This window comes from Montipora capricornis, chromosome 2 (genome assembly GCF_036669925.1).
Source record: "Montipora capricornis isolate CH-2021 chromosome 2, ASM3666992v2, whole genome shotgun sequence".
Taxonomy (NCBI): Eukaryota; Metazoa; Cnidaria; class Anthozoa; order Scleractinia; family Acroporidae; genus Montipora; species Montipora capricornis.
The window spans coordinates 52,218,721-52,246,330 of NC_090884.1; the positions used below are offsets into that span (position 1 = coordinate 52,218,721).

General features: G+C 39.7%; 1 protein-coding gene across 10 annotated transcripts in view; it reads left to right on the forward strand.

Moving 5' to 3' along the window:
- LOC138026660 (uncharacterized) overlaps window positions 1–27,610 on the forward strand; it is a 40,486-nt gene that overhangs the window by 1,045 nt on the left and 11,831 nt on the right. For 2 of the 10 annotated variants that reach the window (XM_068874099.1, XM_068874115.1), the window contains exons 2-18: window positions 2,797–3,060; window positions 4,259–4,468; window positions 5,344–5,394; window positions 6,870–6,926; window positions 7,496–7,513; window positions 8,471–8,524; window positions 8,854–8,910; window positions 9,870–9,908; window positions 10,156–10,203; window positions 12,088–13,389; window positions 18,429–18,551; window positions 19,471–19,599; window positions 19,725–19,898; window positions 21,560–21,598; window positions 21,688–21,747; window positions 23,716–23,841; window positions 26,300–26,362. In XM_068874099.1, coding sequence (XP_068730200.1) covers window positions 2,797–3,060; window positions 4,259–4,468; window positions 5,344–5,394; window positions 6,870–6,926; window positions 7,496–7,513; window positions 8,471–8,524; window positions 8,854–8,910; window positions 9,870–9,908; window positions 10,156–10,203; window positions 12,088–13,389; window positions 18,429–18,551; window positions 19,471–19,599; window positions 19,725–19,898; window positions 21,560–21,598; window positions 21,688–21,747; window positions 23,716–23,841; window positions 26,300–26,362 — 2,814 coding nt within the window. The remainder of the gene's footprint in view (window positions 1–2,796; window positions 3,061–4,258; window positions 4,469–5,343; window positions 5,395–6,869; window positions 6,927–7,495; window positions 7,514–8,470; window positions 8,525–8,853; window positions 8,911–9,869; window positions 9,909–10,155; window positions 10,204–12,087; window positions 13,390–18,428; window positions 18,552–19,470; window positions 19,600–19,724; window positions 19,899–21,559; window positions 21,599–21,687; window positions 21,748–23,715; window positions 23,842–26,299; window positions 26,363–27,610) is intronic. The other 8 variants (XM_068874163.1, XM_068874155.1, XM_068874134.1 and 5 more) reach the window with 7 other exon arrangements.

The window sequence follows — 27,610 nt, forward strand, 5'->3', positions numbered from 1 at the left end:
TCACGTGGGCTCTCTCAACCCACCTGTACAAATGGGTACCGGCGAATCTAATACTGGGGGAAACCCTGCGATGGACTGGCATCCCATCCAGGGGGGAGTAGAAATACTCCTAGTCGCTTCATGCAACAGAAACCGGAGATGAGCGCCGGCCTGATGGGCCTTCTAGGTTCGTAGCAGGCTTTACCAAGTGAAATAAATGTATATTTGACGTGCAGGTTATAGACGAAAGAAAGAAATGGTCCTGTCACTTGTCTGGACAATTTAAGCGATTGTCTCGTATAGACACCTGAACAATCTTATAGGTGTCTATAAGGGGAAATTGCTTGCTCCAGACAAGTGCGAGGGTAATTTCTCTCTTTAGTCGATAATACCTTTATTTCATTCATCGAGTCCTTTCACAGGAACACATGAGCCCCCAAAAATTGAGTCGCTCCCAAATGAGTGAGGCATCAGAGAGGTCATGGGTTCCAGTCCCGTTCTATACTAGCGGAGGTCTCTTTTCTTTCTGTGTTCGCTGGGCTGACGAGTGCGGGAAAAGAGAGCTCTGTCATGGGTCGAAACTCACTTTGAATCAACCGCCTTCCACGACCTTGAACGGCATTGTTCAACGGCTTTTTAAACGTTTGCTGAAGGTGACTTGGGCCGGCTATGTCTGGCGCATTCCTTTGCAGCAATTCCACTGGTGTAAAGTGAGCTCGTACATTATGTGAAGTTTCACGTGAGGATTCGGTCGCTAAGTAACCGCCGCGCATGCTCAACACAGGGAGTTCCGACACAGGAAATGGGTCTCATTTCCAGTACTCGTCAGCCTAGCGAAAGCAAAAGAAAAATAGACCTCTGCTAGCAGGGAAGAATCCAGTTCAAAAAACCCGAATTTTTCAGGTGTGTACAAGAGACAGCTTCTTACATTGGATTAGGAGGCAGTGCGGCGGCCCAGTGGTTAAGGTACTTTGCCTTGAGATCCCGGGGATCCCGGGTTCAAGACACGTCCTCACCACTGGATGAATTTGTTCCTGGTAGTCCCTTGGTTCGACTTCTCAGCTGCACATATAAATAGCCAACTTGCTTGCCCCCGGCCAGTTGGGGTTCTTGACAGTTGCTGTTTAATGTTCTGTTCTGTTGTGATTGTGTTTCATTGTCCCTGAAAATCCCCTATGTCAATGATTAAGAATGTATTGTATTGTATTATTTCTTTCTTTCTTTCTATATTTATCTTTGGATGTTTGTATCATATTTACATCTTTTCTTTTTCTTTGTAATATTTTGAGCGCCGTAAGAAAGAAAATTGTAAGAGATTATAACATCTACCTCTTGAAGAAAAGTTTTTGTATTATACTGTGTAACTTAGGAGAGCAGGGCTAACACAGTGGTGGGAGGACTCGAGTTCCCACGGTGACCACTGTCGCCCGTGTTCGATTCCCAGACTCGGCGTCATATGTGGATTCAGGTTGTTGGTTCTCTACTTTGCACTGACAGGTTTTTCTCCGGGTACTCCGGTTTCGGGTCACCTCGCAGCTCCTACAAGGTCTCACCTGATTGGAGACCACCCTTGAAGTTTAACAAAACAACAAATAACAGAAACAATGGACCCTAGGCCTAAAACAAAAGGGCTGCAACTCTATCCTCTAGGGTCCATTGTTTCTGTTATTTGTTCTTTTGTTAAACCTCAAGGGTGGTCTCCAATCAGGTGAGACCTTGTAGGAGCTGCGAGGCTATCGCCGGTTTCATTCCCCTTTCCTCAAAAACCAACCTATCAATTGATTTTCATTAAATTGAGATGATTTCAATTACAGTGTTCCCCAATTAGCGCCCCAGCGCTATTAGTCATGCTATTATTTAGCACACATTTTGAGATTTAACTTAAGATAATTAATCAGCTCTTTTGTTTTTTCTTATTTTTCAAATCTTTTAAAAGGGGTTTATTTATATTTTTTTTTGGTTAATATTGTGGTAATTACATGGTTTTAAACAACGGATCTTTCATTCATCAATATTATTGTAATCTTCTTTGCATTTATTGTACATTTTCTGTAATTTTTGATCAACTTTTAATAAATTAGTTATTAGAAATAATATAATTATTATAATTATTTATTATTATTATTATCATAAAAATTACAATTTCCTCTATTGTGATTGGTTCAAAAACTCCTATTTTCCACTAATTCACTTGCCAAGTTATTATCGGACAGTTCAATAAACCAATCACATTCAAAGTTGTAGTTTAAATCAACCAATCCCATTTAAAGTTGTAGTTTAAAGCAATTAATCACAACCTTGATTTTAATTACCATAGAAACAGTGTACAGACTCCTAAATTGGGGCTTTCTCTTCTTTCTTTCTTTCGTAAGAGGACTTCGTGTCGTCCAATCGGGCCTGCAATTATACTCGTGATAAACAAATCAGACTCCCGCTGCGCGATATGATTTCAGACCGAATTGCATTCCACTCAGTCCTATTACATTACTTTTATCTTTATTATTATTAATTTATGTGCCTTTCTTTTATCTCTGTCGACTGAACGCACAACTCGTACTAATCTGCTTGTTAGCATGCGTGTTTGTACGGGTTTTTAGCCTTATAAAGGAGGTTTAAATCAAGTTTGTAACACTTTCACCGATATGCCGCTCTCTTTAACAAAGGATAAGTACCTTTTTATTTTTTTTTTCAAGAACTTCTAACATTTACAAGAGTCGGGAAAGGTTAAACGCTCCGGAAATCATCCGAACCTTTTTCCGAGTCTGCGTGTGCCACTCACTGATGAACTCTCCTTTCCACTCTTGTCTTTTTCCTCAGGTCTTCTGCTGCCCAAGTGTGTCAAGATTCTCTCCATAAACGTCCCCTTGGATGACCCGACAAAAGCCGAGCGAAATTATGGCTTGCACGCAGACAAAAAGAAAGCAGTGCTTTCACATCATCCAGGAATTTTTAAGATTCATAAAGGACTTTCGGTCGAGAAAGGAACAGTATCCCTAGAGTCTCTATACCACCCTGGATACTTCTTGCGTCACAAAAATTACAAATTCCACTTGGAGAAAAAAGTTGATAAACCAATTTTTAGTGAGTGTTATTTATTTCTAGAATCACGTAAGAAAACAACTAAACTTCCGTTAAGGGAGATCACTCGCCTCTAACCGAATGTGGCCCGGGTTCGGGTCCCACAGAGTCACGTGTTTACTCTACTCCGAGAGGTTTTTCTTCGGGCACTTTTAAGTTTCCTCTCTCCGGCCTCAAAAACCACTTTCGGATGAAGAGCCAATTCTGTAATTTAGAAAGCAACAAAACAAAACACCATTATTATTAGGGACTTTACGATCTACGACGGCGACGTCAACGAAAACGTCACCTCAAAATATAACTTTGCACTATCGTTATTTTCTCGCGGTTAGGCCATCTTCTTCGCATCGTACAATGTGGGTGAAGTATCCTAACAATAAATTGGTACAAACGGTTTTAGAGTAAAAGTAGAGAATGGAAGATACAAATTTGTGCCCTCGCGTTGTCGTTAAAAACTTCAAAATTTGGTGACATCCCGTCGTTGTTGTGCAGAGTACCGCACGAATATTTGATAAAGTGCGTGCCGCACGTGCAGCACGATTATTTTACCTCTTTTAACCAATGATATTAGGGAGCTTTAGCAACGACAACGGCGACGGCAACGAGAACGTTACAAATTTGCATATTCAGTAGGCAAAAGCAGTAGCTTTGCACGCCCTGCACGTGTGTTTTTCCTTTTTGTCAATTTCTTTGCCGTCGTCAGCAAAACTACAACTTGAAATAACCAAGTTTGAGGTGTTATGGAGAACGTCAGCACTTGGACATAAATTTTCATTTTTCTCCCCTAAATTAACCGCCGCTCGTAACGGTTTCATTTCTGAAGGACTGCCACACCTTTGTCATATTTAAAAGTTCGGAATAGTCGCGAAGTGATCGCAATAACGGGAATTTATGTTTTTACATGACGTTCTCGTTGTCGTTGCCGTCGTCATTGCTAAAGCTCCCTATTGTTGTTTCGTGACGTTCTCGTTGACGATAGTAGATCGTAAAGCCTCCATTATTAAGTTGAATACAACAAATAGCGCAAACTCTGCAATACAACGGTCAAAGAGCCACGATCGTTTTTTTCATCTATCTGTTTATTGAAGTGACAATGTTTACAAATATAACTTCTAACCAGATTTTATGTCCCACAGAATGAGGCATTATGACGGCTTTTAAATTGTCCTTCCTTTATACTGTTTTTTATGTTTGCTTTCAGACAAGGACGCCACATTCTTTATTTTGAAAGTCACAAACAACCCAGCACTTTACGCCTTCGAGCTCTGTAGTCACCCCTCGTGGTTCATGGGTCACAAGAATTACAAACCCTACAGATTGGTGTTGGGTAAAGTCAACGAATCAAGTAAAGAAGTAATAGATTCTACCTTTTATCTCGCTAGTCATCATTGCCTCAAGAAAAAGGAGAAAGGTAAGATTCTTGTTTTTGTGTTGTATAGACGGTTTTCACTTGACGTCACAGCAGCCATGTTGGTGCACAGAAAAGTCTTTTGGGAATTTGACTCTATTATAATGCAAAACATGAGCCATAATTTGCTATTGTCTTGTGCACCAACATGGTCATCTCATCACGAGATTGAAAACCATCTATATATGCAAGAACATGCATCCTTATATCATGGTGGCTAAGTTGGTGTCACTGAAAGTTGAGGCCTTTTTTGGCATGTTATTCATTCATTCTTTTGAGAAGATGTATTTTATTCGATGACGACCTGCGAAAACCCCAGATTTCCTAGCCAGAATCGTATCTATGACCTTACTAGTTCCGACGCTCCGCCACTGTGCTGTGGGAGACAAATTGGAGTTGACCCATTGAAAAGGCTTCAGGCAACAGTTGTCCCGGTCCTATACTGCTAGGACGTTAGTTGTTGAAATAAAGCGCAAGTGTAGTTTAGAAGATGGCTTAACCCCTTTGTGAAATGCTGGAATGCAAAGATGCGTTTTGCAATGATGACTCGAGGATACGCTAATATCGGTGAAAACCTATGACCGCGGATGTACACATGGCCGCTCTGAGTCATTGCCTCGTGATTCGCAAATCGCTATAAATAATGACAAAAAGTTGGCGAAAGGCTTTGCGACTACACACCCTCACTTTGAGATAGCCTGCGAGCGGGCTTGTCTTCTTTTCGCGGAAAAAAATTATATTAGCACGAAGAAGCGGCGGAAGCAGAGCTCCGAGAAGACTGGGGTCAAGATTGTCACTGGCCAAGTCTTTCAAAATGGTATGATTAATTTAAATGAAATGAATTTTTCTTCTTTTTTCTTTCTTTTTTTGAATTTCAGATACAACAGCGGAGAAGAAAACAATTCTTGTTGGAAGTGGTACATTTATTGGTTAGTTGAATTAATCAGTTCCTATTCTGTGTTTTGAATGGTCAGGCATTTTAAATAAACCGCTTGCTTCTTTTTCTTTCCGCTAAAGCCACAATGCATGAGCTGACTACGGAAATATCTCCTTATGGCTTTATGTTTACTGGGTGCCCATGGTGATTAATTTTTATTGTTAATTTTCTTACCTTGGACAGTGCATTTCTCGTGCTTAAGCTTTGATTGGTTCACTCATGGTAAATGATTGCGCTAAGCGTTGCTAAGCTAAAACTTTTTTCGCCGGAAAACAAAATTTCCCTCTGAATAAAGCAAAAAAAAAGAAAACGTTTTTGTGGAAAGTTTGGATCAAGTCCGAAGGTAAGAAATGTTTTTGTGATGAGCCTCTGTTTTTGTCCCACCACAAGGTCTTACACAACATCGCATCAGTTCTCATTATGTTTTTTCGATTTCTCTCGCATTTGCTCGCTTTTTTTTCGAAATTTTTGGAGTTTGAGGAATTTAATAAAACAATTATTCCATTCGCGCTTGTTGGATATGAGACTGGTTATAGCCAACTCGGCGCTACGCGCCTCCTTGGCTATTTACCATCTCATATCCAACGCGCGCTCATGGAATAATTGTTAATTATTTGTCTAGGGAATCGTATGAACGCCAGTGTATTTTGTGACTTATGGGCGCGAGCATGGACTCCTGGCACGAGTGTTGTTTTGAAAGTTTGAGGACTTTCAAAAGACCAAGAGTGACCATAAATTACGAAAATTTCATACGATTTTTTATTTATTAAGGCCGGTTTACACGGTGCGACTCGGTGCGACTTGTCGGCCCGATTTTTGGCGGCAGCTTTGAAAAAAATCGGGCCGACATAAAGAATCTGTTGCAGTTACTCTATCACTGTGTTTCCATAGCAACTTTCGTATTGCACTCTTTGACCTTTATTGCGGTCTATAACCTATTTATTCATTCATCATTGACCAATCAGAAAGGCGACATTCTACTGAGTATACAATAAAATGATATCAAAAGCTGTCACAACATCAAGTGCGACCACTTTGAAGTCTTAGCAAATGGAAGATCTGATTTACACTGTAAAATAAAAGAAACCTTTCTAATATGCGAACTTAAATCAACATTAAACGAAAACGTTGGCAGTGAGAAACTCTGGCTTTATTAACCAATAAAACAAGCCAGAATTCACTGCTTATATTACATTTATTTTGTTAAGAGCATCGTTGTTAATCTAGTTACTAGTCTCTCTCAAAGTTTTACACGTATATAATTTTTAAAAATGTGTTCATTAGTAACTTCTGAAGATGTATGTTGTATCATATGAAACTTCAAGTTAAAATGTATTATAATATGTTTATCACCACAGTTTGTTTATTGATTTTGATTAAGTTAATTTTAAAATGGCAGAAAAAAAAGAGTTTTTATGATAAAATGATATATTACGTGTAAAAACGTTACTTTGAATTACATAACAGATGAGCCAGACGAAGACAGCACCATTGTAATTAATCAAGCCAGCAAGAAACTCTCAGGTTAGAATTTTGAGTTTCGTGAAAAGCTCTTTGGAATTTTCCTTTCTAATGGAAAGAGTTGACAAGAGCTGTTATCAGAATACAGTAACTCCCAGAAACAAAATCTCGTAATAGCCATGAACAGCATAGTTTCGTCAATTCACTGCAACTCTACTAAATTAATTTGTAATACAAATGACACATTGACTACGAGAAATGCAGTTTCCAGGTAACACGGTGCAGCAAAGAGGTAACAAACAAAACTTTTGATTGGTCATTCTCAGTTAGCCAATCAAATGTAAGCCCCGGATGGCGCAATTTTTGCGTGAGTGTGCGATACGCGTGCTTTTCTTTTGATTAATTTTAATTTTATTAATTAATTAGTAGTCACATGATTATTTCATTCAATTTGGAATAAATAAGCAGTGGTAAATTAAGACTACAAATTGCACTCGCCCTGTACTCGCCGTACGGGCTCGTGTAATTTGTTTCGTCTTAAAAAAATGTGCGCGTGCTTATTTCTTCCAAATTACACTCGAAACCACGTGATTACGTATACAAATATGTCTTGTTCTTTTTCACAATTTTAGAAACCAGTAAGGACCCAGGTAAGAAACTGGTGCAATCGATATTAATCTATTTCAATAATAAAAATACAAATAATTCGGGACACCGTACGAAATCAAATCATAGGTTGGTTTTTGAGGAGAGGGGAAAACTGGAGTGCCCCGCGAGAAACCTCTCGGAGCAGAGTAGAGAATCAACAAGCTGAACCCACAAAATTGCTCTCTGCGCAATCCCTGGTCTATGCGCAGTTCCTGCTCCCTTAAATGGTTTAGAATAGCCGGAGGGTATTGCGGGAATTGGAAAACATCTTTCAACTCGAGATTGCCGTATCCAGGGGTTGGTTATAAACAAAATAAGAATTAAGTCAAAGTGAAGCTATGATCCTCGCAGTTATAAAAGCAATTTTTGCAATTGCGTAAAGAAACCTGAAAAATCCAGGAGTTCAACGGGGTTTCATATATCCGTTTCATCGTTGATTCATTCCTCACGGGAACTTTGGAACCCACAAATGACCAGCTCCCAACGTCAGCGGCTTCATCGCTCAGTTGGTTAGAGCGTCGCACCGGTATCGCGAGGTCACGGGTTCAAACCCCGTTGAAGTCCTGAATTTTATCAGGCTTCTTTACGCAATTGCAAAAATTGCGTTCATAACTGCGAAGATCATAGCTTCACTTGATTTCATATCCGCAGTTCATATGATCCATTTCAGATGTCATTTCATCGTTAAGCTTAACGCCTGGAAATACTACTGGTTATAAATCATTAGCTCCCTTTAAGATGACCTAGGAGACTCAATTCAGATACACACTCAAGGTGATGCCCAATATTTTTCACTGAAGTTGTCTATGGTTGGAAGTTAAATTTGTTTCAGCTATTTAATTTCAAATAAGACATCGAAAATTCTAAAGTAAATTGCGGTGTTTCTTTGTGATGATGGAATGATTTTCTAGAAACCAAAAAAACTCTTCTCATAATTCAAGTTTATTGTTCTTGGATAGAAGCTGATGGTGAAAAGTCAGACAAGGAAGCATCGAACTCCAACCACACAGAAAGTAAGTGACAGCATGTGTCCATTACGCTGGGTGATGGACTCTTAATAGAAGCTATTTTTGCAGCTTAAAGCCTAGAAATTCTACTGGCAATAAATCATTGGCTTCCTTTTAGATGACGTAGGAGACTCAATTCGGATACACACCACTCATGGTGATGCCCAATATTTTAAGTGAAGTTATCTATGGTTCGAAGTTAAATTTGTTTCAACTATTTTCAAATAAGAGATTAAAAATTCTAAAGTCAATTGAGGTGTTCTTGTAATAACGGAATGATTTTCTAGAAACCAAAAAAATTTTTCTCAGAAATCAAGTTTGTTGTTCTTGGATAGAAGCTGATGATGATGCAAAGTCAGACAAGGAAGTATCAAACTTCAATTTCTCAGAAAGTAAGTGACAGCTATTTCTAGCCAAATTAGTATTCAATTTTTTTTGTTTGATAAAAAAAACAGCTAAGCCTCCCCACAAGCGTCCTTTAAACGACAGAAAGCCTGTTGTTCTCGACTCTTTAGCTTGAAATAAAAAAAACTTTGTCTTAATAGACCAATTTCGATATATTAAAATTCAGCCCTTCTTTAAAAGACATCATCTCGATGCTCTGGGGAATAAACATAAGGTTTGTATAGGTTTATTCCCCAGAGCCTCCGGATGATGCCTTTCGTTTAAGACTGAATTTAAATATATCGAAAGTGGTCTATTGATACATAATGAGCTCGCCGACGGCGTCCCTGTGAGAAAGCAGGTATCAAGTACACAACTCCGGTATGGCACTCGGAGATCCTTTTCATAAATTCTTGCCAACTTCAACGTTTCATTGTCAAAAATAACCGATTTTACCACGATTTGGTAAGAGTGTATAAAAAAAAAAATTTTTACGGCATGACGAAGTGTTAGTTGCGAATTCCCTTGATGTCCTTGATCAATTAAATTTTAAATGTTTTATGGACATCAAAATCACCAACAAAATCGAAAGCCCTCTCTGAATAGAGACAACAATTTTGAACTAGCCAACATCTATGATATTATTTTAGTATCACCCAACTAGTGGACTAATGCAAATCCTGCATTTTAATTGGCTACGCTACTAGAGGACTATAAGTAATACTCCTAGAGTAGAGAAAAGCGTGACGCTTTCTTTCGTTTTATTCCCAATTAAATATTTCTTCAACTTGCGTTTGCTAACTTTATTATTGTCTTTTCTGTCCAACTAGTTGGCTGATACTAAAACAATTAGACCCTTCGCCCTCAAGGGCCATGGGTCAATAGCTTATTATATTATTTTAGTATCTTTTTCAATCACTCACCACTATCATTGTCGCAATTCACAGACGGTATTATCTCTATACAGGTGTTTCCCAACCTGGTAAAAATTTAAATCCCGAAAAAGGTAAGTCACCCTGTCATATTTTTTATGAAATTCTTTCTTTTCGCTACTTCCTCGCCTTTCTCGATGCACTTCTGTTGAGTCTGCTGACTTACAGAAAGATCTGGTACGGTCAGGGAGTTCATCTTGGGAAACTATTGGGTTTCCAACCTTGTTGCTACATAGGAGGTAGCTAGCCCACAGCATTGCTTTTCAATCATTTGGTCAAAAGTGTTACCTAGAATTTGTATTTTAAAATTTCGTTTAACAGCTGGTTCAAAAGATACCAATGAAGATGTCATTAACGAAGTCGAAGAAGGTAAAAATTAAAAACAAAGCTTAACTGTCCCATTTCCTGATCAATAACGAAAAATAGTTTGCAATGTATTTAACCTGCAGAGCGGGCGTTTTCTTGGCAGCGAACGCTTGATTAAGACAGATGTTGCAAAGACAAGGCTGTCATTTTGAAAGCAGAGCAGTACTTAAGTCGGATCGCACTCTTCCGGAACCAAGATAGTGACCTAAGTGTGCCCTTCAATCCCCACCAAACTACTCGAAAAGCTATAATGTGTTTTGATTAATGCCTTCATGTACGTTGCTGCGTATGCAAATTAAAAAAGACACAAATAGCGGAGATCAACAAGATGAAGCAACGCGTTTTTATAAACTTGACGTATCGTGTGCTACAACAGACGTTTCATAACTTTGAAATCTGTTTGCGTATTATTTTTGAGCTCTCTGAGTCTGAGATAAAGAAAAACGATCTTAATGTGCTACCATGACAAAAAAACAATCCTACTCTTTCTTTGTATATCAAGACTGTAGTTAACTGAGCACTAGGTCACCGAAGATTTAAGCCTTCATTCTGAAAATTTCCTAATTAATGGTAGCTGGATTGAGGTAAGATGACGTCAAAGACTCACTAGTTTAAAAATGCAATGCTTGTGCACGCGTCTAAATTAATATGCAGCACGGAAGTTTCGAGCTTTCAGATTTTTAAACTTGTGTTTTGCGTGTATAATAAGCTGCGTTTACCCCCTGAAATTTTAAGTTAGTGAGTCTTTGAGGTCATCTTGTCCTCCATCCAACCCTCTGAGGTCCAATCGGTCAGTCTTGAACGTGAATAATGGCGGATCGTGAAATCCTAGAAAACAGGCTTTGAATATAATTCGAAGATCAAAAGTTTGCCATTCCGGTGTCAAGCAAACACGCCGAGTTTCAAATCTGAAGGAAAAAGGGAAGTGATTTTTTTATTATTATCATAGTAGCACTTTAATAATAAGTTACTTGATAATAAAGTAACATCTTAACACTACTAAGGTTAACATCAAGAGCTAGCTGCCTTGAAATACATCAAGAGATGTATATCCCTTAGACCTTCCAAACTGTGAGAGGTGCATCAAGCTGTAATAAATACAACAATTAAGAGAGACACAGACGGATGGCTCTTTTTATCTCTGATGCTTGATGTGACTGCATGATGCAGTTATGAGGGGTAATTGCGTTTATTTGACCACGTGACTGCGTGGTGTGTTTTCTAGTCAAAAGCCCATGTAGATAACCCTCGCTTGCCTTAACTCAGTGGCTAGAGCATCCAGCTGGATCTTGGAGTGTCGTGGGTTCAAATCTTACCTTGGACTCGGATTTCTTCTGAGTTCCCTTAAGCTGTTGCGTATTCTCTTTGTCAGTGTTGATGTGTATAAAACTACTTATGATAATCACTATAATATTGACGAAACACTTTTTTGTGCAGGAACTTAGTTCAGCTTTGAAATCAAACGTTTTTGAACCACACAAAACTTTAAGTTTATCAAAAATGCGTTGTTTCACCATTTGTTTAATTATTGCTAAGCTTGGAAGGCCTAAGCACAAGAGTTTACAATATGCATTTGAACTTGCGTCTCTATTTTGCCACCGAAATCGATCAGTTAAAAGTTGTAGCAGTTTACCCTTTAATACGCGGGTTTCAATATTCAATCGAGTGGCGAAAGTATCGTTGCGCTTGTTTGCTTTTCCGTGCTATTTTTTCACCGAGGCAAAAGCAAAACCAATTGTAACTGCATGTCAGTATTTGCTTTGCATTTTGAGTGGCTGATTTAATCGTTATTGTCTGTTGCGATTGAACAGAGTAATTAATTTGGTATTAGTTCTACAGCACTCGAATCTAAAAATTTTCTTGCATTACTTTTTCAACAATTTTAAGCTTTCAGAATTTCCCAGAATTCAACCAATTCAACGTACTTGGAGAATCTTGAGAAAGACATCCAAGACAAAGTAAACGCCATGGCGGCAACTGCGGTGGGGGGAATGATGAACCAATCGACTGCTGATAAGAGTTACAAAGACAAAGACGAGGCAGAAAGAAATATTGAAGTATACAAGGAGACGGGCAAATCAGAGCAAAGTCATGAGGAAATTTTAAAAGAAGTTGTTGGTAATTCTTCGAAAGTTAGTCAGGAGAACAGGAAAGAGAGCGTGGAAGCCCTTGATCATAACATCGTGGGAAATTCCGAAGGGTCTTTAGATGAAAATGAACAAACTATGATCGATAAGGACATTGTGATAACTGGAGAACCTGAATTGAATGAAAACGACAATATCGACGCAGACAGTCATAACAAGCGTCCGCAGAGAACTGCGCACGATGAAAGCTCTGCGCATTCCAAGAACATAACTATGCTTATCAACGAAGGCATCAAACCAGCCAAACGCAAATTTAATGGAAGTGTTGATGACGTGACTGTGAAAGAAGGTACGCATGCGCAAAAGCACACAGCGTATCACGACTTTGAAATGGCCCATAAAGTTCTGAACAAAAATATCGAGAATTTGAAAAGCGTCTTGGCGGAAATCGAAGATTCGCATGCGAATATAAGTAATGAGACCAACAATAAGAAGCCGAATCGAAACGAAGACATATTGGACCTACGACCACTTTTCAACGACAGAAAAGTTTCAACTGGTCTTCGACTAAGTGGCACGAACCTACGACCACTTTTCAACGACAGAAAAGTCTCAACTGGTCTTCGACTAAGTGGCACTCTATCGGTTGGCCCCTTTTCACCTGATCTCAAAGTTTCAAAATCCGAAATGTCCAAACAAACTACAGTCACAAAGTTAACAGATCTCCCCAAGCTGCAGTTTGTGCGTCCTAACACCACTGGAATACAATCTACCATTGAAGAGACAAACCCCATTCAAAATACAGGCAAAAAGGAGTTTAAGTTGGCTCACAACAGCGGTTTTACGTTAAAAACTCAACCTGTATTAAATGCGGATTCTATTGGATTTCATTTTGTTGCAGGGAGTGGAAACAAGACGGTTGACATTAAATCACAGGCTTCAGCAGACGATGTAGACCGCATCGCAAACGAGCTTGTACGTCACGGTGTCCCAAATGACTCCAATGACAGTAGCACCAATCCTTGGATGAATACACTGCGTCATCACAACAAAACTCTTCGGGAAACCTTAAAAGAGCTAAAGCCTTATGACAATAACATACGTAAGTTACCTTCTAACGCTGTTTATTTTTAAAGTTTTCTGTAACATCGTCTACTCTATCGTGTTGATAATGAAGAAAAAATCGATTAAAAAAGTTGGAGTGCCCTTGTGCTTGCTGGTGGGTTGCAAGCGTATGCACTGGCATAAAATCTCGGTTTGGTCACCAACTGAAGTTGGGGTCTTTGGCCTAGATAACAGAAAGTTTAACTAAGCAGTTGATGGTAAGGCCAATGACAACGCCGATTCAAAAATAACTTTGCGCTTATTGTAAGTGTTTTGAAATTCTTCTTCTTCTTCTTCTTCTTCTTCTTCTTCATCATCATCTTCCATTACTGACATTACTTGGCTCCATCTGTAAAGATGATTCTTCCAATGGTCAGGGTTTCCATAAAATATTGAAATTTCCATAAAACAGAGAAAAAAAACAGTTGACATTTCTTGGTTTCAAAAGTGATTAGCCAATCGGACCTTTAAAGAGGGCAAGGATGGCAACTCAACCATGCTTTGTGGCAGGCTGTTTCATTCTTTTATAGCTCTTGGAAAGAATAAAAAATCGCGGTAGTTTGTAGAAGACGAAGCAAATTCATATGACAAATTATGTAGATGACGACTTGTGCGCACTTTCAACTCCGGAATGAGATACTTGTACGTATCTATATCAGCACGACCATTATGAAACATCGCACACTAGATTATTGAGTATATCAGTGACACTTGCTATGTGATTATAACAGTTTGTTAGGAAGCAGGCAGATCGTCTTGGCACCATTTCTATTTTATCAATGTTTAGCTTTGTATAAGGGTCCCATACCACTGAAGAATATTCCAATATTGGTCAAACCAACCTTTTATACGGAATTGACTTCAGGATAGGAGAGTTTACTGTTAGGTTTTTCCGTAGAAGGCCGAGAGTTCTTTTGCCTTTATCTATAATATTTGAAATATGAGTGCTCCAACTAAGATCGTGAGTGATAGTGTTTCGAAGATATTTGTCAGCATCAACTGACTCTAGAGATTTTCCATACAGTCTGTAATCAAAGATCAATGGGGTACGTTTTCTGGTTATCTTTTCTGGTTACACGCAGGATTTCTCAGTGTTCAGCTCCATCTGCCATTTGTCTGACCATCTTTCAAGCTTCCATACATCATCCTGTAGGGTCGCTGAATGGTTCATAGACTGGATAGTTAGGTATAATATGGTGTCATCAGCAAATAGTCTTCATGTGGAGGACAAACGTTCAGCTAGATCGCTCACGTGTAATAGGAAAAGGCAAGGACCCAATACTGAGCGTTGTGGAACCCCAGACTGGACGTGTACCATGTCAGAGTATTCCCCAGCCGAGACAACTTGTTGGGTACCGTTTGTCAGAAAAGCCTCCATCGACTTTTTGTTTTCCCCAGGATACCATAAAAGTCAATCTTATGGATTAAGCGAAGATGACCGACTTTATCAAACGCCTTGCATGTTGCTCGCTAGATCATGGACAAGTTCTAACAACTGAGTTCGGCAGGAGCGTTTTTCTCTAAAGCCACATTGTAAATTGTATAAGATGTTGTTTACCTCAGGGGTGTGCTTCATTATTTTCATTGACAAGTATACGTTTCATAACCTTACAGGCAATGCATGTTAAGGAGATAACCTGAGTTTGATGCATCAGATTTTTTATCTTTTATAAAAACAGGGGTAACATAGGCGTTTTTCCAATATTCTGTTACTTCTCCAGTCTCATAAGACCTCTTCTAGATTTGTGTGCTTATCGGAGCAATTGCTGCGGAACACTCTTTCAATGGTATTTTTATGTCTTTGATTCTCCTAGATAAAATTGTGAGTTTTTGGGCACCATGTGCGTGGGATCTAAGAGCTGATCTCAACATGGTTTTCACGACAGTTTATCCCTTTTCTTGATTAGTTTCTTAATATCCCTTGTCATCCAAGGAAGCTTGTCTTTGGACTTAATTCGAATTCTATTCTGCGGTATATATTTGTTAATGCCTTCATGTACGGTTGTTTTCAACTTTAGCCATGTGTCGCGATCGTTTGCTGATAGGCCATTGCATGTGTTCATCGCATAGAAATTTACCAATCAGGAACAGATCTTCTGCAAAAGCGTCCCATCTTGCTTTGTTGTACAGAGAAATTCGAAAATTCTCTGGATTTTTGTTTGTGCCCAATTGGTTCGAGATCAATGTAATTTAAGGACTCTCATGGTCGTAGACTCCATGTAAAACAGACGTATCCGTGATGCTGGAGGGATTATTAGAGAGGGCCAAGTCTAAGGTATTTTGTTGTCTAGTTGGTATGTCAAACAGTTGTACCGAGTCACTACCATTCAGTAAGTCACCAAACTGATGGTGCATTGCAGAATAACTTCATCACTTACATGTGCTCTGTAGTATGCTTCCACATGGATGGATTTGCTACCAGTTTGTTTGACTTTGCACCAAAGGATTTCACAGTCTGCCTCTTGTTCATGTTCCAGGGAAAAAGAGAGATTTTTCTTGGCTGCAATACGTACTCCACCATGGGGATCGGTGGTCATGTCTCTCTTCTCGCAATTGTGTAATGATGGGATGTTAGGGTCTCCCCTAAGATGTGATCAGGTGACAGCCAGGTCTCTGTGCCAATTATGATGCCAGGGTTGGGACCTGAAACCAGTTTGGCGATTTGTTTGTTCTTTGTAATGACACTCTGGCAGTGCATAATTAGGATAGATAGGTTTCAATGGTTACCAGGGCAACGTTAATATGTCTCAGAAGGAGATGAAGGATGTGTGGGAGATCTAATACTGGAATTTGATGGAGAAAACTGGTTCTCATTTTGTATATTGACGAGAGAGTCAAATAAGGAACCAGAAAAATTTGGCAGACCACATTTACAGCATTCCAATACACAAGACGTATTAGACAGAGCTCCATAGATGATGGTATCTGTCATGTACTGACGACAGATCCGAGAACACACCAAGACAACATGGTGGTTCACTACAAACACGTTTTCCTTGGAGCTATGCGTGCGCGAGTAATTACTATACGGTAACCGCACAGGGAGACCTTAAAATTTCCTCCACACAAAAGGGATCCGTCCCTAGTTTGTAACTGAGCCTAGGAAAACAACTCAAGGAAACAACTAAATCGACTAACAGTGACCGTTAACCTGCATTCTCTAAGAAAAATAGAAAACAAAGGAAAACAAAAAAGCAATTCAGAGATCGAGTCTCCATGGTGCGCTGTGCGCTCTCTGAGAATACCGCCGCTCACAGACCATAGGACTGACTGGGGGCGCTTCAGTAGGGTCAGGAGTTACAGGTGTGGGAACAGGAACCATCTCTGGTTGATTTGCCACGGGAATCTCTGGTACTGTACCAGCCACATTGGGTGAGGTACTCCGCTGGGCTTGCTTTGGTGGTGTGCTGGCCACTTTGGGTTGGCGGCCCTGAACCGTGTCGGTGTCAGAGACCTGAACTGTATGCTCAACTGCCGTAGGCTTCAACTGGTCAATATGTCGACGCCAAACAATCCCTGGTGCCACCTGCACTTCGTACATCACCTGACTTGTTCACAATCAGCCCAGAGCGCCACTTCAGATCCCCTCGATAATCTCGGGACATCACCGAGTCACCCGCCTCTAACTGACGATGCTGTCTGCCCTTCTCATTCGCGGCCCTGATGCTCTGTTGGTGCTGTTGGTTAACCATCTTACGGTTTGGAAGAACGGTCTTCCAAGGATTAACTGTGCCGGGCTCTCCCCGGTAGTGGAGTGAGGGTTGTTCCTATAAGCTACGAGAAACTTTACCAACTTCTCCTTCATTGGCTTTGAGCTTTGATACATGGAACGTACTGCCTGCTTTAAGGTTTGTACTGCCCTCTCCGCGAGACCGTTTGTAGCCGGATGGTATGGTGCTGATGTAATATGGCGGATGCCATTGGACCTGACGAACGCCTGGAACTCCTCAGAAACAAATTGTGCACCATTGCCGCTAATGATCTGTTCAGGAATTCCAAATCTGGGGAACAAATAGCGTAGGACGTCGATGGTCGAACCTGAAGTGGTGAACCTAAACGGAGTCACTTCTGGCCAGTTGCTGTGAGCATCGACAACCACCAAGAACATAGAGTTCTGAAACGGGCCGGAATAGTCGATGTGTATGCGTTTCCATGGTGCAGTGACTCACTCCCACGGATGCAGTGGCGTTTTAGTAGGCATCATCTGGTTTTGCTGACACACACTACAGGCTTTCGCTAGCTCCTCCAGTTGGGCGTTGATATTAGTTCACCAGACGTAGCTTCTCCCTCGCTAGAGCTTTCATCTTTACCATACCCAGATGCCCGTCGTGCAGCTCCTCCAACACCCTGTCTTGGAGTTTATTGGGGATTACCACTCTCATTCCCCATAGAATGCAACCTTGGTGAACGGTCAGTTCGTTGCGCCGCTCATAGTAAGGCTTATCTCCATCTACGCGAACAGACCATCCTTACACTATAGACTCGTGCACTCTTGCCAGGACTGAGATATGCCCAGGTTTGACCCTAATTAGATGCATGCGGATTTCAATAAGCGTCCCGAAGTGTCCCCTTGCTCTTCTCGCCAACTCTAACATCACTCGTGTCTCGGAATACAGACAATTTATGTCACAAAGTGTCCCCCAAATGCTGCTCTTTAAAGCTAAAAATAACGCTAACCTTTACAATGTGGCATGATGTTGCGTTGAAATGTTGCCAGCGTTTGGCCAGGCCTTTAAGATAGATAACGAACAGTTTATTGTTGTATTCCCAAGTTGTTTTCAAGAGCTAAATTTTTTTCCACTTTGTTGTTTTGCAGAGTACGGCAAAGAAATGTACTAAAATGCGTGTCACAAGTGCAGCACGCGGATTTTTGCTATTTTAACCAATGATATTACTGTTTTGTGGCGTTGTCACTGTCGTTGCCGTAGCTGGCGTTGTTGCTAAACCTTCCTACCAACCACAACACACTTACCATAGCGTTACAACACCTTGTTTAATCCTTTGCCACATGGAACGATCGCAGTTTGTATTTTTCAGTTTATCTTAGAACTTGCGAGGACAGGTTTCCCAAAGCATGCGAAGAATGGGCAGCTAAGCGGTATTGCTTGACGTTTGGCGAATTAATGAAGAGATACTGTCGAAGGGCCTGCAAGCTTTGCAGTAAGTACGTTACCTTGAGCTAAATAAATACAATCTGCTGTCTCTACAGGAAGCGATAAGGCTGAATTTGCCTGAGAATTTGCCGGCTTTAAAAAGAAACTTTTGCATCCTCCCGCTGTTTTTTAATTTATTAATTTACTAATTAATTGACTCCTAGTCGTAACCATGACAATAAATTTCAAGGCATCTTTTCGTTTCGATTCAATTGTATAATTACAAAATATATCTTGCCTTATGATCGGCTCATTCGATTCATTTCTTTTGACTGGTTTATTGATTAAGTTCGTCCTTTATCAAACTGAAGGCAAGTCACTGTACTTAGTTTTGACTATAATTCTGTGAGTCTCATACAATCTCGACCCCAGAGCTCTTCTCTTCTGCGCACGACTGAAGGAGAGAGGAGCTCTGGGGAACCCTGAAACAAAGTGTTTTTTTATTGGTTTTCCTGAAGAGCATGGAAAAGCGTCTCTGATTGGCGGAGCAAGAACCCTAAGACGCATGTTTTCCTACACAGAGTTTCAAGAGCTTCGGGACATGCGCAGACATAAGATTTGAGGCTCTGGTGACGAGAGTGAGTCTCATACTACTTCCTTAAAGGGGCACTGTCATGAACTGCGCATGCTCGAGTTTGTTTGCTCTCGACCCCACGGAAAATTCTAGCCGCTGGATTCACGCGTGAGTCACGTATATTCGCTGGAGTTTCTCCTTTGTCCACCATGGCCCTCTCCAGTGGACACCATTTTGAATTTGTCGATTCAACTTGTTAAGTTAACCTAACACTTTTCAAGTTTTCACAAGACTCTAGCGAATTCGCTTCTCGTGCCTTTAACGTGGTGTCTCTTCCTCAATGTGAAAACCTCGTCACCCTATCTCTGACTTTTATAATTCACATCGACACATCTTTTCATCTTTTTTGTAGATAACGTGTTAGCTACGGAATTTACACCATGTGACAAATCATGCGGCGGAGGAATCAAACTGCGCATGATCAAAGTCAATAACCGTCAAGTTTTACAACGGAGATCTTGCAACATGCATAACTGCCCAGGTAAGCAAATAATGTCTTTCCTTAAACTAATAGACAGTCGGAAATACCAAAAAACGCTGGCAATATTGTGGATGATACACATCATGTCTGGCTGACCCATGCGATATTGTGTTGATGTCTTTCAGTTAATGGTGGATACACCGCTTTTTCCAATTGGTCAGAATGCAGCGTTACATGTGGCGAGGGAGTGCGTTACCGTCACAGATCATGCACCAATCCTAAGCCGCAATTTGGTGGGCACGACTGCAGTCGCTTTGGACGTCCCGTCGACACTATGCCATGCGTCAAAAGTTGTAAAGGTAATATTCGTTCTAACTTTTGGCACTGGAAGAGAAACCATGAGGGTTTGCATCGTAGTAGACAACTCTTTAGCTGACCTTGTGACCGAGCCGTATCAACCACTGGTTGAAAAGTTGTGAGGTGGTCAGAGATGATGACTGCGAGCTGTGTGGAAGAAAATAACTGTGTGACTTGATATCGGCAGTTTTGGACGATTTGAATCCTAATAAGCGAAAAAGACAAGTGATCCTCGCACTTATTTGGACAATTAAAGCAATTTTGTTTAATAGACAACTGAGTAGGTCAATTTGTAGGATTCATGTGTTCCCATGAAAGGAGGGTCTGAATGGGGGGTCCACATGTCGGTTGTTGGTTAAAATTTTATTACTTTGTCGGTTGTCGGTTAAGATTTTCGACCTTTGTCGGTTGTCGGTAAATCCCACTTAATTTATTTGACACTAGTCGGTAATTTTTCCCTCGTTTTGTCGGTAGTCAGTAATATTTTCTAGCCCTTTGTCGGTAGTCGATTAACCCCACTCACACCCTCTGAAAGACTCAATGAAAGTGGGAGGGTCATTTCTCTGTTTCGTCTATAGCCCGCACTTCAAATTTCTACATTTCTTTCATTGAGTCCTTTCACGGGAACACATGAGCCCCACAACTGACTTGCTCCTTCTAACTGTGTGGCTTCATTGCTCAGTTGGTAGAGCATTGCACCGGGCATCGCAGAGGCCATGGGTTCCAATGCTGTTGGAGCCACCTCAATTTCTTCGGTGTCTATTAGAGGCAATTGCTTAAATTGTCCAAGTAACTGAGAGGATCTTTTCTCTGTCGTCTACAGCCCACACTTCAATTATCTATAATTTTTTCATTAATAATATTGTCCACTAAAACTTGAATAACTACCGTTAAATATTTTAAGTCTCAAGTTCTTCAGTGCTGGGACAATAATGGGGACACTGAACGCAGAAATCAAATTAAATTAATTCAAATCAAATGTGGGTTTTTGAGAAGATGGGAAAACCTCTCGGAACAAAGTAGAGAACCGACAAACTCAACCCACATATGACGCCGAGTCTCGGAATCAAACCCGCGGGCCACGTTGGTGGGAGGCGAGTGCTCTCACAACTGCGCCATCCCTGCTCGCTAAAAACGTAAACATTCCTTTTACTTATAAGGTAAAATACCCAAAAGAATTTGCAAAGAGGACGTGCTTTTGCTAATCGAAAGGTATCATCCTACTCAGGATTCACTACTGTTAAATATCATTCAGTTCCTTAACTAAAATTGCATATTCCAGGAATTGACTAAAAAGTCATTTTGAATCCGCGCTAATGTTTTATTGGACTTTTGCGCTAGAAAAGGGAATTGAAGACTTACAACAACACTAAGAGTCTCTCCATGTTCATATTTATGTGTACCAGGGTCCATATTGACATAGATATGCATTTCGAAGCAAGAGAGGATGAAGGTCCGCGCCATGCTGCCGATGGTCGTGCAGCCAATGATAACCAATCAGGTGTCTTCCTTAAAGCAGCGGCGCATCATGACTGCGGGCTAAATTTAGAGTGGAAAAAATATCATTGGAAGAGGTCCATGTAAGGTGGATGCTTTCGCTCCCATAATCCTCTCTTGTTTCGAAGTCAATCTTGTTCTTAATGAGCGACATTTTTTGTTTCAGAGCTCTCGAAAAGCAAGAATCATCCCGCCATTCACTTTGGTATGGGTTACTTTTGCATTATGCATGTACTGTGAAAATTAAAGCAACGCTTCTTTTTCAGTGAAGCTTAAAAAATTTTTATGTTGTAGATCCTGATGATTATCCGGAATATGTGGCCGAAGAGAAAAATCCAAAGATTTTTGAGAGGGGTATAGCTTTTATTCATTAGTCTTTTTTTTATCTTTAATAATTTGAAACTTTAAATATTCGCTGGGATTTTTATCTTAAAGAAGAAATCTACTTTTAAAGATAAAAATAAACGGTAAAAAACGACGTTTCGACCGTACTTCGGTCATTATCAAGTGAATGGTAAAAATATCTGTATGCATATAAGAGGAATAAAAATATTTGCAGGTGTAAACGGGCAATAAAAACATTCAAAGAGAAAACAAGTAAAAGCTAATTATAATAACCTTAGCATGAATCTTTGTATGTTTTTATTGTCCGTTTACACCTGCAAATATTTTTTATTTTTCTTATATGCATATATATATATATATTCAATGTGTTTCAATTTTACATGCACTTGATAATGACCGAAGTACGGTCGAAACGTCATTTTGTACCGTTTATTTTTATCGTTAAAAGTTTTAAGAAGAAATCTACTTCACTAAAAATAACGACCTAACGTTTTTATTTCTTATTTTCTTTAACGTTTACGTCATTTATGGCACATATACAATGATCTAAGTTACTAAAAGGATACTGTATGCATTGCAAAGCATTATGTTCTGTTCTTAAAGTAAGTGTACGAGGCCGAAAAATGCTTGGGCATAATTAGTGAGATCTGTAAGCGTTTTTGCCTGACCATAGCTTTCAAGACAACCAAGACCCCGTTATTCAATAACAGGCTCTCCCCCGAGGAGTCTTTCTTGTTTTGTATTGAAGGTAAAGCCATGGAGAATGTGAGAGAATTTCAATTTCTTGATCAGGTCATAACAAAGTGATGCGAAGGAGGGTTGGCTTGCCGAGCACCGTGTGGTTAGTTCGGCAGCAAAGTTCAACTGAGCTACGTTATGTGCCAACAGACGAAAGTTCAGTCGATCTCGATCCAGGGCACTCAAGCATGTTTCCCAAATGAGAAACAGATGGTCATGCTTGCAGTTAGCTTTGCACAATTGATGTGTAGTACGGTGAAAGGTGATTTGCGGCGGAAGCCCTGCAACGGCGGAGAAGGATGAAGAAACACACCATGTTTTTTCAAATCAGTACCTCTTGAAAATATTAAAGACTTTGGCTATCAGAGATATCACCGTACAGTGGATTGCCATATAGAGACGACAATGTAAAACTCGCGAAGAAGGCCCGAGGCTGAAGATCACTAAATTACTGGGAATCACGTGTGAACAGGGTCATTAAGTCGAAACACGACTTCAATAGTCTCAATGACACATCTGTTTTCTTCACAACCACATGTCCTACTCTTTGAGTGTGTGGGTTCTATTATATCACATGGAGTTTATTAACACTTAACTTTTGTAAAACGGGACCTACAGTTTATAGTCCTAATCTCCGGAAAGACTTGACCATTTGAAGATGAAATTACAAAGGCAGCACTGTGACCTGAATTATTTTCATCGATCCAACCATGTTGAAAATTAGGCGGTGGCCAAACGATATCAAACATCCTTTCCGTGGCATGCATGCTTGATACAACATGAAGGTAGACTCACGGGGTTGTGGATAAGGTGTTTATGGTAACGTCTCAATTTATAGTCACAGTGCGAATTCGCTCGTGCAACACGCTGGTTGAGAATGGCCACGCCCCCCCCCCCCCCCCAAAAAAAAAAAAAAAAAAAATTCCACACCCAGACTCACCCACCATGAGGACTAAAGAAATGTTGGAAGATATTGGATCTCATAAGGATGTGGGTACTGCAAAAACTCAAGATTTGAAGAATAACGACAAAATCGTGTTTTTTTCTAAAAGCGCATTATCTCCTTCAAACAGTAACTGGGTCACTCTAGGATTCAGTTGCCAAAATATACGAAATTACGTCATGGTCACTTTAATTAAAGACTCTTCCAATAAAAGAAGAGGTCACAAATAGCCACTGTCATTCTTTTCATTATTATTGAGTCAGATTTGAGCCTGATGTGGTTTATTGTCGTTACAGGGGACGGCCATTATTTTCAGTGGACCCCGAAGCATCGGCGGAAGAAGCCAGTCGTTCTTCATCACGTAAACAAAAATGTATACAGGCACAAAGATCATAATGGCAAAAACCATTATCTTCAAGTAGGTAAGATTATCATCACGCCCCTTGCCAAATCATCTGATATTATTAAAAACTGAACTATGGATATCAGATTTCCAGCATTTTCATTGGCTCGACGGACACAGGCTATCAGTTCATATACCTGCTGCACCTAATATCGTCAAGGAGCGCGTCAGCAATAAAGCAGCTCTGAGAAAAAATGGCCGACAAAAGCCGTTTTGGACCGGAAAAGACCGAGGCAGAAATCGATGCTTTAGTCGACAATACTACCACCGGGAACACCATGGAGTTTTTATTAAAACAATTGTTCTACTCGGGCTTGCTGGATATAAAATGATTATAACCAACTCGGTGCTACGGCACTATCAAGCTGAATATTTGATATTTCGAAAATGGCCTATTTGTTCCATTTTATGCAATATGCCATTTTTGAAATATCAAATATTCAGCTTGATTGTGAGGCAGTGAGGACAAAAACAACAGAAACACGTTGGGATAAGTGTGAAAAATATTTGCATATCATCCACTTAAGTTTCCTTGTCTTTGTCATCAAAACCTCTCTTTCAAGCTGAATTTTAATACATCAAAAAAGGCCTATTTGTTTGTATTGTAAAAAATATTTTTGAACAAAGAAAAAAAAAATAATAATAAGAATTTCGGATATCAAAAGAAAAAAAAATTGAACGCGAACGCCTAGGACGATAAGGACGATTACACAAGTTATCGATAGCGATACCGATATCGAAAATATTGACCTTAAAGGGAAACTACGGTCCAGAAAAAGTTTCTCTAAATAACGAAAATTTTTCCCCAGGAATTCGAAAATAATTACCGTTTTGTCCAGTTCCCTGTTAAAATGTGACAAAAGCACTTTGAAATTGCCTCTTTCGTGACTTGGTGAGCGCCATCTTGGATATGACGTGTTATGACGTAGCAATAGTCAATAAAAGGGTTGGACCTTACCAATTTCTTCGATCCCCGAAAACTTTCTCAATGTTATGTGACCTTTCTGCTTCGAGAAATTTAAATGTAAGATGAACTATGATAAACGGTCTTGTGGTTCAATAGGTAGTAGGCCATGTAGGCCATAAGTGCGACAGAAAGTCAAGTCACTGAATACTTATAAATTTTCTAGTCAATCAAACTAGGCGGCAAAAATCAGCCAGAGCAAATGTAAACGAGACTTAAACCTTGAACCTTGACCGACAAAGAAATATTAGACAATCGTACCTTTTTCACTTTCTTCCTTCAGCGACAGCCGTCTTCGATGCTTCAGTAAACGTATTCGTTTGCTTTCACACGGGGAAGCGTTTAATAAACCAACGAAACTTTCAGATGTTGCTTAATACAAGTAGCAAGGCTTTTTCACATCAACAATTCCCGCTGTTGGGGGTGTACACTTTCAAGGGGGATGAAACTAGACTCATGTCTAGACTTGAGAACACATATAAAAATTAAAAAAACCGAAGCTTGCACCGGAAAATTGAAATTTAAAGAAAAGTTGGCCGGCGAAAATATAACGTGGATGGATTCCTCAAACGTGAAAACCTGACTGCTATATTGTCTGTTCCGGTCTGTCATTTTACCAAGGAGGACTTCAAGCGGGATCTTCAGGTATATGAATATTGGTCTTGGTGACATTCGCCTCAAAGTCATATATATTGGAGGGCGAAAACTGAATCAAGCCATATACAGACGACTTTCACTGTTATGCGCTAATAAACGTAACTTGAAATGTGCTTAAATTATGTTAGCAGTATATAAGCTACTGAAACGATTTACCATTTGACGGAAATATATAAATCGATCGTTTGTTTTGAAGTTGTAACAGGGATCTCGTAGGAAGCCACGGTAGATAGATTAAACTTGATTTCCAGGCATTTATTTCACAGCAATGAGCCCGGGATAGCACTGCAAGTTCTCTCTCGCTTTGTAAAACTCCTGCATATAACTCACATAAAAAACCCTGTTTAACGACTTTGAGGTAAATCTGTTCAGAGGTGGAGCCAATATCAATACAATTTAGCCTATGGATTAAGATTCAAGTCTACAAAGTATTGCTCTCCTCGCCTGTGTTTTTCTTCTTTACATCAAGTACATTTAGTCATCCGGAGAAATCCTTGACTATTGCTACGTCATAACCTCGTTTGCATACACAAAAACAAAGATGGCGGATTTCAATTTAAATTTGCCTATTTTTAAAGCGTTATTGTTGGCTATTTAAACACATTTAGTCCAAATGGGTGGTCAAGTATGACAATACAGGAAAAGAACTTTCGATTCAGAGAAACTTTTTCTAGACCATACTTTCCCTTTAACTATAAAGGTAATTAGTCAGATTGTACGATTGGAAATTAATACCACTTAGATCATGACTAGTAATAGGTGTACTAATTATCGGATAATAATTATGTTTACATATAATGGTCATAAAAACGATGATAGCAGGCCCTTAGCTTCTTTTTAATTCCCTCTTGATTAGACGAAGAAAAGAATCCATATGATGAATACCAAACACATGTAGTGCGGTATCAAGGACAACAAGGTTTGTGACAGCATGAATTAAACCTTACGAAAAGCTAACAAATAATAAAACTTCTTTATGCAAATTAGACCAGCAAGGCTAGTTGAGATAATTACAAGTAGCGCAAGGAAAATGAAGAGTTTACTTTGAATTATCTCGAAGTAGAAGTACAGTAAATCCTCGCGAGTAAGACTGAACCTAATTTTTAAGAACCTGTTAGCCAAAAATTTGTCAGTTAGACCCCCTCTTAACAAGAACCTGATGACCCTAAAATTTGAAACAGGTTCTTGTAAAAAAAAATGTAAATGCTTTCTTTATAGAGGAAGTACACTTAGCTATCACTTGAAGCTAGTTTACAGGCACTCCACTGTTAACAAGGTGAAAGAAAGAATTCAAAGTTAGCAGAAACATTATTAAGAACCCCAAATGGCGGGAGGCAACCAGTTGGCTATTTACAAAGCGTGGTAGAGTTGAATCCGGGACAACCGGAAACAAATCCAAGCCAGAGGTTAGAACGGGATTTGAATCATGCAAACCCAACGCCCTAACCACTGGACCACACTGCCTCCTCCCGTTGAATTATCTCGAAGTAGACGTACAGTAAATCCCCGCGAGTAAGACTGAACCTATTTTTTAAGAACCTGTTAGCCAAAAATTTGTCAATTAGATCTTAGGCTTATTTTCTAAAATCTAAAAATTACGTACAGTTTGAAGTAAGATCAATTGATTGATGTTCTGAAGATTTGTGTGATTTTTCGATTTTACTTATTGTAGTCATTTTTATGTGAACTTTTTGATTCTGTATTTAAATCCTATTCAAATTTCATATAAGGGATAAAGAAAATCTGGCTGCTTACAGGGGGCGAAGGACGAATACCACTAAATTCTGCCTATATCTCCAACGTGATTGTTTCCTTCAGAAAATAAGAACCAATTTAAGAACCTAAATAACCTAAATTTCTGTGATTACTATTTATGCAAGAACCTGTTTAGGCTAAATTTTAAAATGAAAGGTTCTTACTCGCGGGGTTCTACTGTATTTTTACTCTTTTATTGTTCAAGCTGAGTGTTCTGCTTTGAAGAAACGACGTATTTTTAAGTGAAAAAATGAAACACGTTCACTCTTCCTAGGTACATCTACTAAGAATGGCAGAGCGGTCGGTCATTGTCATTGGTAGCCATTTTAGAAAATATGGCCAATAGACATCAACGCTCTCACATCAGCCACAGAATTTGTTCAGTATATTTTGAAAGGTTTAGTAAACTTAT